The sequence below is a fragment of the Chrysochloris asiatica genome, unplaced genomic scaffold, assembly GCF_000296735.1.
Source record: "Chrysochloris asiatica unplaced genomic scaffold, ChrAsi1.0 scaffold00096, whole genome shotgun sequence".
NCBI classification, from domain to species: Eukaryota; Metazoa; Chordata; class Mammalia; order Afrosoricida; family Chrysochloridae; genus Chrysochloris; species Chrysochloris asiatica.
In genome coordinates this window covers 9,616,238-9,630,090 of record NW_006408614.1, presented here as the reverse complement: position 1 = coordinate 9,630,090, position 13,853 = coordinate 9,616,238, and the positions used below count along the sequence as shown (strand labels likewise).

The window sequence follows — 13,853 nt, the reverse complement described above, 5'->3', positions numbered from 1 at the left end:
TTTGGTAAGGTGGAGGGTCAGAGAAAAAGAGGAAGATCCCCAACGAGATGGATTGGCCAAGTGGCAGCATCGATGGACTCAAGTGTGGCAACAATAGTGAAGTTGGCCCAGGACCAGGCAGTGTTTTGTTCTGCTGTGTGTAAGGTCACTATGGGTCGGCATTGCCTCAATGGCACCTAACAATAACAACAGGTAGACTCAAACCTCTGACCTAGATCCTGTTAACCATTTCCACCACCTGGGGGATTCCTATTTTAGATATTAGGCAAAAATCTGTATGGGTGGGTCTTAATGTTTCATTTGTTTTTACAGAAACATTCCAAACAATATTACCTCTAATCCCATAAGTAAGCCTGAGACCACAATGGGGTCAACTACAAACAAACCAGCAACTATTGTCACTCTGCCTCCTGCCAAGCCGGCCCCTGTTAGGCCTGGACCTGCCAAACCTGAGGCTCCGAAGACAGCCACCATCCGACCCGTGGTAGCAGCAAAATCAGTGGCAGTGAAGCCTGTGATCCTGAAGCCAGCTGCCACAAAACCTGTGACTCCTGCTAAACCAGTGGTCCCCGCTAAAACCGCAACCCCTGCTAAACCAGCAGCCCCTGTGAAAACCGCAGCCCCTGCGAAACCAGTGGCCCCTGCAAAACCTGCAGGCCCCAGGCTCCAGGCGGCCAAACCAGCTGCTGTGAAACCAGCCATCACCAATCCTGGCGGTAAGAAAGCCCGCTTATGCTTGTCACTTTTTAAGTCCTCATTTTTTGCTTCAAGCATGTGTTCCTAGTATTCCATCCTGGTCACTGTGGGCTGGCCTCTGACTCATGACACACTAACACTGTTCCACCACTCCACTGAAAGTGACAAGGCTTTCAGAAGTGGATGGCTAGGCCGTCACCAGCCTTTCAGTAAACCGCTGAGCACATTAACTGCTTCTGCCACCCAAGGACTCCAAACCTATGGATCAAAACCAACCACTGGCTGCCATTGAGTTAATTCCAACTCATGGAGAGGCCACGGGAGACAGGGCAGAACTATACTCAGTGGGCTTTTCGGTGGCTGTGACCTTTCAGAAGTGGATGGCCAGGACTTTCTTTAGAGGTACCTCTGGGTGGATGTGATCCCCTAACATTTCAGATGGTAACTGAGTGCTTCATCATTTGTACCACCCAGAAACTCCTTGCCTGTTGTTGTTGTTGTCATGTGCTGTTGAGTGTGTTCCCATTCGTAGTGACCCTGTGGACACCAGAACGAAACCCTGCCCGCCCCTGCACCATCCTCACAATTGTTATGTGTGAGCCCAATGCTGCTGCTGCCACTGTCAGTCCATCTTATTGAGGGGGCGTCCTCTTTTTTCACTGACCTTCCACTTTACCAAGGATGATGTCCTTTTCCAGGGGCCAGTCGCTCCTGACAATTTGTCTGAAGGACATGAGAGACACAGTCTGGCCATCCTGGATTCTAAGGAGCATGCAGACTGCAGCTCAGTTTGTACTAAACAGTTAGCTTCCAGATGGGCACACTAGTCCCCCTGTCGGCAAATTATCTTGTTAATTGAAGAGAATTTTCATGAAAAGAAAATGGTGGTACTGTTCCCACCGATGAATAACTTGAATTCTAATTTCTATGGATTCCTATTTTGTGGTTAGGGTTAATTGCAAGAACCAGTATTTCTCAAGAGCTTGAATGAGCAATCAGCTCCCTACCTCATCTCAGTTTCAGAAGCAGCTGTCTACTGACACCCCCTTTCAGATGCCAACTGTTTACTCTCACCCTCTTTCAGATGTCATCTGTTTACTGACACCCCCTTTCAGATGTCTGTCTGAGACACCCCCTTACAGTTGTGTGTCTGAGACACCCCCTTTCAGATATCTGTCTGCTGACACCCCCTTTCAGATGCCACATATCTCCTGATGCCCCCTTTAAGGTATAATCTGTCTACTGATAACCCCTTTCAGATACCAACTGTCTACAGACACCCCCTTTCAGATGCAGCTCTCTACGGACGCCCCCTTTCAGATGCCTTCTCTTGCTTTCTTTTCCGGTCAGATGGAGCCTGTTTTTGATCTGCTCTCTGCCCATTGTTTATATTTATCCTGCAGTGAGGATGTCCCGTGAAGTCCACGTGTCTGAGATCACAGAGAACAGTGCCAAGCTCCACTGGGACAGGCCCGAGCCCCCCAGTCCGTATTTCTATGACCTCACCGTTACAGCAGCCCATGACCAGTCCCTGGTTCTGAAGCAGAACCTCACAGGCACGAACCGCGTCATTGGAGGCCTGCTCAGCGGCCATGTGTACCATGTCTCAGTGGTCTGCTACCTGAGGTCCCAGGTCAGAGCCATCTACCAGAGCAGCTTCAGCACAAGTGAGTACACGGCTGATAGACCCTGGCCCCCATTTCTAGGGGGACATATGGATCTGAAAGAGCAACACACACACACAAATCCCTGAAACTCTGGTTACACCCCAGCCTTACAGACAACAGAGTGGAAGATGTAGTTCCATGTGCAAGCCTCCCTGCCCAGCATCCTGGGCTATTTATGGGAGAAGTCAGTGTATTGTCCCGAGTGCCACCCCAAACCACCTAGCACCCAGGAAATTTGTCTCAGTATCTGGCTGGGGGATGACACTTACCGTTCAGTGTCAGAATTCTTGCCTTTGACACAAGACTTGTTGTTTTTAAGTGCTGTTGAGTCCGGTCCAATTCATAGTGACCCTGACCCTGGATAGAGTTTCCAAGGAGTGACTGTTTGGTTTGAACTGCTGACCTTGTGGTTAGCAGTCCAGTGCTCCATGAAAAGATGTGGGTTCAAGTCTCGGCCAATGTACCTCACCCACAGCTGCCAACATCTGTCATTGTATACGTGTCTGTTGCTAGGATGCTGAAGAGGTTTCAATGGAGCATCCGGGCTAAGACAGAGAAGGAAGACAGGCCTGATAATCAACTTCCAAACTCAGTCATTGAAAACCCTCAGGAGTACAAGGGCCTGATGGGAAACCCACCGTTAGGATGGTGCAGCGTGTTGTGTGCTGCCAAGAATCAGGGCCCGGCTTTCTGGTATCTAATAATGACCCAGAAGCCCTGGTGGCTATAGGATAAGCCCTGGATTGTTAACTGGAGGATTGGTGGTTCAAACCCAACAGTGGCTCCCGTAAGGATTTATAGCCTTGGAAACCCCACCCAGAGTCGCTAAGAGTCGGAATCAACTCAGTGGCTGTGGATTTGGTTTGGTTCTTGGAATAATGACCAGACTGATGCTCTTTTACTGCCCATCACCTTCTCCACATTTTCTAAATATTTCCAGGTTTAGAGAGTAGAAAATGCCACCAAAATTTCCCACCCATCTACAGCCCTGGACATCTACAATCTCAGCAGAAAGAACATTCTCATTTCCCTGCCTCACTCCCATGATAAAGGAGAGCTGGTGGCAAAGTTAACTGAAAGGTTTGAATCCACCAGCCATTCTGAGGGAGAAGGACTTGGCCGTCCGCTCCCATAAAGAGGACAGCCTTAAAAACACTATGGGCAATTCCTTTCTGTCCCACAGTGTCACTAGGAGTCAGAATCACCCCGACCACAGTGGGTTCTTTGGTCTGGTCCCACCATGCCCTGACTGCCCTCTGCCATCTGCTGTTCCTTGGGTCCCTCTGCTTTACAGGTGACCTTCTCTGGGGTTTTTGTCCAGCATTCCTTACTTACTCATGAGTCCTCCTTTCTCCTCTAAGTTCTTCTGGATACCCCCTCCCATTCTTTCTGCCCCCACTTCTCACAGGGTGTGTGTGTGGAGCTCTGTCTTCTCTTTGGGTTGGAGTTGTTTAGATCAAGTAAGTGTTGTTTAGATCAAATAAGTGTTAGTTATTCAGATTAGGGAAAGTGAGTTCCCACCAGGCACCGTGGAGCACACCCATAAAGATACGAATCCCAAAGACTCATCCTCACCCAGGATTCTGGCAGGAGAAGAGGTTCTATAGGGGATGAGAGAGAGGATCCATGTTCAAGAGTTCGTGGGTTTCGTCAGATGGATAGATGAGCTGAGGATCTGTGGAGACTCCTCAGGTATCTATGACTAACAGGCACTGATCATGAAAGACAAACTTGTGTCCATTGCTAAGAATCCATCAGCCATTCCATTTCTTATTTGCTTGTTATTTTTTATTTATTTACTTATTTTCCTTTTGTAGAAAAATCTCAGCCTCCACCTCCACAGCCGGCACGGTCAGCCTCCAGCTCCACCATCAATCTGATGGTGAACACCGAACCTTTGGTTGGTACTGAGACAGGTGAGTTGTGTAGGTATTAAGTCCATTCTTCCCCACATTGTAAAGGCTTTGAAGTCTTCAATCTGAGTTCTAAGCTCAGCCCTGCCTGGTTTCTGAAGGGAAACCTTGAATCTGGTCTCTGTGTGGTCTTCCAGGTCTCGTTCTGCACTTCCCAAGTGGTAATGGTCACTTAACCTGCCTGTCATCAGGCTCTCCAGGAAACTGCATGGGAGTTGCTTTAGGAGCTACGGCCAGCAACGCATGTGTCCATTAGTCATTCTCCTCATGCCTCCTTCTGGGGCTGGAATGACTTGCGGTTAAGATGCTGAAAAGAGTAGACCTTCATCCACTCAGTAACTCAATCTAATAACAAATGGCTTCAAAGCACAAAAAGCAAACTAGCTTGGAGCTCATGGAATGGGTATTTGGATGTTAATTCCCTCAACACACCTCCTGGGTTAACCTGGTGTACACAACCCTCAGGGTATTGGAACATCTTTCATGATTGATCAGGAGTCGCTGGACGTGACTCAGGACCCCATATACAACAGAACTAGACACGCACCATTGCCACACCATCCTCACAATCATTGCTAAGTTTAAGCCCATTGTTGCTGCCCCTGTATCGATCCATCTCACTGAGGGTCTTCCTCTTTTTGTGCTGACCCTTTACTTAATCTAGGGCTGATCCCTTCTGATCACATGGCCAAAGTACAAGAGATAAAGTCTCACCATTCTTGCTTCTAAGGAGCTCTCTAGCTGTACTTCTTCCAAGACAAATGTGTTTGTTCTTCTGGCAGCCCATGGTCTATTCAATATTTTTCATCAACACCATATTCCATACATATCAATTCTTCTTCTGCCTTCCTTATTCATCGTCCAACTTTCACATGCATATGAAGCCATTGAAAATACTATGCCATGGGTCAGGTACACCTTAGTCCTCAAAATGGTGGTATCTTTGCTCTTTAACACTTCAAAGAACTCTTTTGCAGCAGATTTGCTGAATGCAGTACATCTTTTGAGTTCCTGACTGCTGCTTCCTTGAGTGTTGATTGTGGATCCAAGTAAAATGAAATACTTGGCAGCTTCAAACTTTGCTCAGGATAAACAGACAAGATGAAATTGTTTTTTTTAAACTGACATTTATTTCTACCTCGTACCCTTCCTGTACAATCTGCATCCCAGCTCAGTTTAAATAGACTTCATGGATGCTGTGTATTCTCGACCTCACACCCCATTTATGTGATGCCACTGTTGTTGTTGCTGTTAAGTGACGTTGAGTATAGGGTTTCCGAAAGTTGGACAGTGAATAAGGAAGACCATAGAAGAGTTGATGCTTTGAGTTACGGTGTTGGAGGAGAATATTGAAAGTGCCATGGGCTGCCAAAAGAACAAACAGATCTGTGTTGGAAGAAGTGCAGCCAGAGTGCTCCTTAGAGGCCAGGATGGGCAGACTTCATCTCTCATACTTCAAACATATTGTCAGGAGGGACCAGTTGCTGGAGGAGGATATCATGTTTAGTAAGGTGGAGGGTCAGAGAAAAAGAGGGCGACCCCCAGTGAGATGGATTGGCAAAGTGGCAGCATTAGTGGGCTCAAGTGTGACAACAATGGTGAGGTTGGCCCAGGACTGGGCAGTCTGTTGCACATAGGGTCGCTATGAGTCAGTACTGACTCTATGGCACCTGACAACAACAACAACAACAACAATGCTTTAGTTGATAGACTTTCCTTTAAAACAAGGAAGCAACAGAAATCTCCATATGTCTGCTTGTTGTTGTTGTTGTTAAGTGCCGTCGAGTCGGTTCCGACCCATAGCGACCCTGTACAGGGTTTCCGAGGGTGTAAATCTTTACGGGAGTAGAAAGCCTCATCTTTCTCCCGCGGAGCGGCTGGTAGTTTCGAACTGCTGACCTTAAGGTTCGCAGCCCGATTCGTAACCACTACGCTACCAGAGCCTAAAATACCAGTAAGGGTGTGGAGTGAAGAAAGGGGTGAACAAGAGTATTCAAGTCTCAGCCATTTTGATATGGGCTCATATGAAGCCCTCAGTGTCTCACATGAAGGGACCACGGATAAGCCTTTGTCCCTTGCATTGCCAGCACTGTGCTTCCTAACCCACTTAGCTCTACTCCTGGGTCCTGTTCTTGGGCTGCCCAATATGTGCTTGAGTGTAGAGAGAAGCCACAAGACCACAGGAAAATGTCTCCAAAAATAGAGTCAGAACAGAGTCAGCCCTGGACTCATAGTCACTGAAATCCATCCAAACAGTTCTCTTTACTGCACTTTGCAGATACTACGTTTTGTACAAATGCAAGGTTGGTGGCAACCCTGTGTTGATCAAGCCTTTTACCAACAGCATGTGCTCACTTCCTATCTCTCTGTCACAGTTTGACAATTCTTAAATATTTCAAACTTTTTACACACTTGGAGTCCTAGTGTGACACCATAGGATAAGCACTTGATCTCAAGGTCGGTTTGAGCTGCTAGGTCATCAGTTCAAACTCACCAGGTGCACCTCAGAAACCCTATTCAGGGTCACTGTGAGTAGGAGCTGACTCAACAGCACTGAACAACACCAGCAACATTATACGCTGAGCAGATTACAGGATTGTGTAAACATAACTTCTCTTTGCACTGGGAAAACAAAACATACGTGTGACTTGTTTTCTTGTGCTGGTCTGGAGCCCGATCTGAGATATTTCTGAGATCAGCTGGTAAATGCTTTCCGACTCATAGACACAGGGCTACTTTTACTCCAACATTGTTGTTGTTGACTGACATCACAGCAGGTGGGTTTGAACCACTGACCTTGTGATTCGAAGCCCGGGGCTTATCCTACAGAGCCACCATGTTCCTTTTTACCCCAATGGAGGATGGGAAAAGTGTAATTTCTAGTAAACTCAGTGCTTCCTTTAGAGAAAGTGAGTTGGAATCAGCTAGATAGTATCATCCTGAGATGCCTTTGAATTTCTCATTTGTGGATCAGAAGGTTCAAGGATAGATAAACAGTGTTTAGTTAACATAAACAACCCGATCTTTAAACAAGAATGTGACTAGATTGCTTTGTTTCATTTCTTAATGTTGGTTTTGTAAGGTCCACACTAGGAATGTGTTTTCAATCTTGACCTTTATATTTAGGGCTCCCCTCTGCATATGATAAAGTTGTTGTTAAGTGTCGTGGAATCAGTTCGGACACATAGCAACCCTGGATAGAGTTTCTGAGGCTTTTAAAAAGCTTCAGGGGAGCAGAAAGATTCATCTTTGTCTTGTGGAGATGCTGGTGGGCTCCAACCGCCGCTCTTGTGGTTCACAGTCCAGTGTTTATTGCATGGAACCACTGTGCTCCCACATGTGATAAAACGTGTTGTTTTGAAAATGGGACTCATGTTTTCTTTTAAAGTTATCTATGATTTGACACAGATGAATCTCAAATCTTTCTCTTGTGTGCTGATTAGTCCATGGCACTCTAATGTACGGAGTTGTATGTTCTCTCACCATTTTATATGTGTATGTGTGATTGTGGGTATGTGAGTGTGTGTGTGCATTAAACAGACTCAGAAAGTTTACCATATGCTGTACGATGAAATGAATCCTAAAGTATTGGCTTATCTGTCCATATTGAGGAAGGCTTTCAGCATTTGAAGTTGCCAAAGTAATCAACAATTTAAAAAAAATCAACCCTCAGTAGAACTGGCCACATCACAGCACTTTACCTGAGCAGACATTGTTGTGGTAATTAGGTTCCTCTGAGCCAGTTGTACCTTACAGCATTCCCCACTGCCAACAGAATGAAACACCGCTGTTGACACTGTACCGATCCATTGGGGGTCTTCCTTTATTTTCTTGCTGACCCTCTACTTTACCAAGCATGCTGTTCCTTCTCCAAGGACTGGTCCCTCCTGATGACATGTCCAGAGTACATGAGATGAAGACGTTGAAATATACATACGTCACTTAACTCTGGAAGGAATACGGTCTCCAACATCTTACTTATTCTAATTTTTGATTATAAGATGTATCATTTCCCCCATTGTTGTTGTTGTTAAGCATTGTCAAGTCAGTTCAACTCATAGCCACACTGTATAGGGTTTCAGAGGAGTGGCTGGTGGATTTGAACCGCCTACCTTGTGGTTCAAACTGACCTTTCGGTCCATTGAATCCCCCCCACCCCAGGACTCTGTTGTAACACCTCTAAAATTGGACTATGACTTGCGGTTGATAACATGTCCTGGTTTACTGGCAGTGCTCGGTGGTATTCCACAGAAGATAAAATCATAGTGCGTCACAAAGTCAAGATGTTTGAGTGTTGTTGAAAGACAGCTCGTTGGCAGCTCCACCAAAGGCTGAATTATTGATTGGCAGCAGCCGTATGTGATGGGGAAAAGCCTCGGCTTCATGTGAATAATCATTTAAAGAATTCACTTCGCCCCACAAGTTGAAGTAAATGAAGTCATGACAAGTTATTTGCTGTACTTGGGTCAAAAGACAGAGCACATCTTCAAATCCTTCTGTTGACTGCAGCCAGAGACTGTCTCGGTACTGGTGCAGTGTTTGGGTTATGATGATCCTCAAAGCTTATCTGACATTTTGTTTTGTTTTGTTTTTGTATTATGACATATACATCTTTCTAAAAACTCTATTGGTCAAGATCTGAAAAAGTAAAAGGTCCAAAACATAACCACAGCTACTTAAAAAATAAGGTTAAAAATACAAAAAAGTTTCCTCAGTACTTCCCAAACCAATTAGTGCTCCAAAAGTAGATGCAGGAATGGTGGGTGTTTGAAAGGATTTAAGCAAATCATACATTTCCAGGTTTGCAAGCCTTTCCTGAGGTCAACAGAGTCAGGCCAGTAAACCGTCTCCTTGTTTTATGAGGAACATATTTACAGTTGCAGCGTAAACACTTCCCACACACCCTCATTTTGCTTTAGGAAACCCTCTCATAGTTGTGTCCACTGGCTGGTTTGGACAGTGTCGAAGCTGGTTCTTTTCCATGTTATGGAAATTGCAAACCAGAAATAGATCACATTTGCAATGCGCCATCTTTGCTGTTTCAAAGAGTAATATAATTTCCCCGTCCCCTGGTTGCCAAATGAAGGAATATTTATTATGAGGAATTAAGACCGTACAGAAAAATACAAGTCAGGGGATTTGACTCTCATCGTTATAGCATCTGTCGTCAATGGTGACATCATTGAGGACTTGTTGTGTATCCCATCCAACTATTCTATGAATGGTACGTGTGGGTGTCTGGGTGCCTTTCAGCTCATCCTTGTTTGAAGATGTTCCTTGGCTTCTGCGAATGTGAAGGATTTCCTGAGCTGGGTTTTATCTGGGCACTGCATGTGCAGCAATTCCCTTTTCCATATGCGGATGATCACTGAAGCCCACTGGCCAATATAGAGATCAAAATCCTAGGGTCTCACCAGATGATGTTCTGAACCAGGTATCCCTTTGCGTGGCTTTTAAGCATGTTTCTAAGCACAAGTGAGCTAGGAGAGGTCATTGACAATGACAATCCCCTCTCCTCACTGTCCTTTAGGGTCCCATTAGATGCTCAGCATAATGCAGAGAACATTAATATATGACCAAATGCTGTGTCCTGTGGTACAAGCTCATGTTAACTGAAAGGTCTCTGGGCCTGGGATGGATTATGGTGTCTGGTTCAGAAGAACCCAGTGGCATGGGAACTGACTAGCTAAGTACCCGTGGCCAGGAGTGAAGCACAGTTGGAAGAAAGTAAGTTGAATAAGGATGGGCCATTTGGGATATGCTATGGGAAAAGGAGCTCTGGTAGCGTAGTGGTTACGAATCGGGCTGCGAACCGGAAGGTCAGCAGTTCGAAACTACCAGCTGCTCCGCAGGAGAAAGATGAGGTGATCTGCTCCCGTAAAGATTTACAGCCTCGGAAACCCTATTCAGGGTCGCTATGGGTCGAAACCGACTCGACGGCACTTAACAACAACAACAACAACATGGGAAAAGAAAAAGAAGGAAACTACTTAGCCTGGGCCTATTTCCCACTAAAAGGGAAACTCACCAGTAAACAAGTAACACGTGCTAGTGGTTGAATGGCTTTGACGTGTTCGGTTCCCTCCTGACATTCTTTGAAAGACTGCCATTTTCCTTCTCCGATTGGCACATTTCAAAGAAGGAAATTTGGTTTCCTAGTTTGTCATCATTTCTCTCAGGTTTCATTGGGTCTTCAAAAGCTCTTGGTCATGAAGCTGGCCTTTGTGGGCCACTGAGAGGACTTGGAACCAGGAGAGGGAGTATGTAAGGCATCCACGGACTTTCACATTGGGTAATAGCTTCCCTGAAGGAACCTACAGAGTGTGTTCTTGGCCATTAAATCTGCTTCATAAATTTTGGTTCTCTATATCAATGAGTTCTGGTAGTATAGTAGTTATGAGTTGGACTGCTATCCTTGAGGTCAGCAGTTCAAAACTCCCATCCATTCTGTGCAAGAATGATGAGGCTTTCTGCTCCCGTATAGACTTGCAGCCTCGGAAACTCCCTACAGGGTCACTCTGAGTCAGAACTGACTCCACGGCACACAACCACCACCTCAGTGACTTAGATGTTCCTTTTCCTCTTTGGTACCAATCAGAACTGCAGATGTCCACCAACTCTGGAGCTGTGAACAACCCAAGGATCAAAGCAGATGGACACTTTATTGGGGGATTCGGGATGTGATTCCTACATGTTAGCTACTTATGTAAACATCGTGTGATCAGCTCCATGAGACTTCCTGATAGGAGGTTTGCGTTTTTCCAACTTTTAGATAACAGTTGACATCAAGGCCTTCCTCCCAGACCATCTGGGGTTTGCCAGAAGGCTCTGTAAACAGAAGTCTTAGTGAGGATGAACTGTGAACATCCCTTTCCAGGCACTGAAGAGGCTCTAGATCTTGCTTTGCAGCTGGCCTCCGTCAAAAATTTTCAGCTGAAACATAAACTTCCTTAACTGGGAAAAGAATGCTTCTCTGCCTTCTGAATCGCTTTGCTGTGTGACATTTTTGCCTTCTCATTAATTTACATCAGTGTGTACATGGTTCTCTTTAACTGACTTGTTTAATCTGGTGGACCACTCAGTTATACACACACACACATACGCATATACATACACATAACTCCCCCACCCCCCACATACACACACAACACATAAAGGATTTTTTTCTTTCCACTGTAACTTTTATTTTCTTGGCTTGTGATGAAATGCCTTATTTTTTAACCGTATTTCTGACACAATCCAATTGCTATTTTTGTCCCCCCGAAGCAGTGAAAAATGCCGGAGTTTTAAAGTTCAGCTTCTTCTCTGGGAATCTTAGCATTGAAGTGATTAGAAAATAAATGGGCTAGTGATCAAAATGATGGGGAAACCCAGTTCATTTCCACTTTAACTGTCAATAATGATAGCAAAGTCAGAGGTTCAAGCTCACCAGCCACTCCTTGGAAACACTATACAGGGTTGCTATGGGTCAGAACCAACTCGATGGCACTTAACAGCAACACCTCTTGTGTTACCATCTGCAATTTAGGGAGTGCTTTCATCAAGATTACTGATTCCTCACAGTGTGATCCCTGGTTATGTCCATTAGCCAGTGAGGGAACCAAGACTTGGAAAGCACATGAGAGACTTTCCCACCTAGAAACCCTCTTCTCTTTTCTCCCTGCAGTATGGTGCTCAGCCCGGGACACGCTGTACTGTACATGTTCTCATGAATGCTCTTTTCTCATCTTCTCATTACAGATATATGCAAGTTGCCAAAGGATGAAGGAACCTGCAAAAAATTCATATTAAAATGGCACTATGATTTGGAGAGCAAAAGCTGTGGGCGATTCTGGTATGGAGGCTGTGGTGGAAACGAAAACAGATTCGATTCACAGAAAGAATGTGAAAAGGTTTGCGCTCCTGGTGAGTGACCATGCTTTTGTTATGGCTTTTGCAAGTCCTGTAAGAGGAGTCCTGGTAGCGTAGTGGTTACGAATTGGGCTGCGAACCATAAGGTCAGCGGTTCGAAACTACCAGCTGCTCCGCGGGAGAAAGATGAGGCTTTCTACTCCCGTAAGGATTTACACCCTCGGAAACCCTGTACAGGGTCGCTATGGGTCGGAACCGACTCGACAGCACTTAACAACAACAACATAAGAGGAGTCCCGGTGTGGTACCATAGGCTAAGCACTGGACCATGATGTCAGTTTGAACCACAAGGCTGGTGGTTGAAACCCACCAACTGCTCTTTGGAAATGCTTCTGCAGGGTCGCTATGAGTCGGAACTGACTCGACAGAACTTAACAACAACAACAACAGAAATGGTTTAATTTAGTCACTCACAAAAAACATTTGAATTATGGTGATTATGATATATGATGAAAAAGAAAATAAATCATATTCTCAGATAATGCCCATAAATTAATTTTTCTAATCTCTTATTTTGTCTCCTAAAAACATACCTGTATACTTTCTTTTTCTTTTTTTTTGGACCAAGTAGGAACACAGGACTGACTATTTGTCACTCTTAGGAAGTGTTACTTAGTCCTTAATATCAACCATGATTATTAGGAAAAATAATACCATGAACAATTACAAGGACACCAAAGATAAAGAGCTACCATATGTCCTATGTTAAGTTTGCTTCCTATAGATAATAATGTTGATACTGGGGACCATCCAATATCTCGGTGGGTAATACAGTGTTGTTGTAGTTGTTAGGTGCCATGGAGTCAGTACCGACTCATAGTGATCCTATGTACAACAGAACGATATACAGTAGGAGCATCTTAAAAGAGAGATGTGCGCCAGTGCCAGAATAGAGAGAGTTCAGTTTACATAAATGCCAGGCAGCTAATGGAAGCAAAAGAATGGACTCAGGTTGCAGAGAGTCTAATAGATCAGCCAAGAAGTTCATGGGAACCATTGAAAGTAACTGAGCAGAAAAGTGAGATTTGCCATGGGAACCTTAATAAGAAAGAAAGGAGTCATTCTCAGTAAAATGGCACAGGGTTCTTTTGGGTCAGTAATGTGCTTTTTCCTCTTCTCTTCCCTTCTCTCACCTCACTGTGCCCATCCTGCCATTAACATCCAGTACTGGTCAACTCCGGAGCCATCGCTGCAATGGGAACCTAGACTTGGTGCACCAGCAACACATACCTCTTGAAGAAGAAGCATTCAGCCATTTCCAACTTGTCTTTGTAGAATCCCTGGATACAGATGACCTTGCACTGTGGCATTTCATGCTTTGGTTTATGCTCAAACTTGAGAGGAGACGTTCTTCTGCATGTCCTACCAATATGGTGCTAAATGTGTCTGTGGACTCAATGCTCTTTGTCTCCCAGACAGTTACATGTGTATACCTTGAAGGTTGTGTAATAGTTACCCACTGCTGGTGTTTATGTGAACATTTCTATAAATTCAAATTCCCTCTGGAGTTTCATGTTATGCCTGTTTCGGGCAAATGCAAGGTCTAGAAAATTACCCTCAACTCCACAGCTACTTTATATACTTTCGCTTGATTCATCCCTGCCCCCCCCTTAATTAAGCATGATGTTTAGATGAAAAGCCTGTGTGTGATGGATGAACACGAGCC

The 13,853-nt window shown here is 45.0% G+C and overlaps 1 protein-coding gene across 1 annotated transcript in view; it reads left to right on the top strand.

The window, feature by feature from the left end:
- COL6A3 (collagen, type VI, alpha 3) overlaps nt 1-13,393 on the top strand; it is an 81,309-nt gene extending 67,916 nt beyond the window's left edge. The window contains exons 38-42 of the mRNA XM_006866778.1: nt 313-713; nt 2,100-2,363; nt 4,181-4,279; nt 12,017-12,181; nt 13,353-13,393. Coding sequence (XP_006866840.1) covers nt 313-713; nt 2,100-2,363; nt 4,181-4,279; nt 12,017-12,181; nt 13,353-13,393 — 970 coding nt within the window. The remainder of the gene's footprint in view (nt 1-312; nt 714-2,099; nt 2,364-4,180; nt 4,280-12,016; nt 12,182-13,352) is intronic.
- Nucleotides 13,394-13,853: the final 460 nt, after the last annotated feature.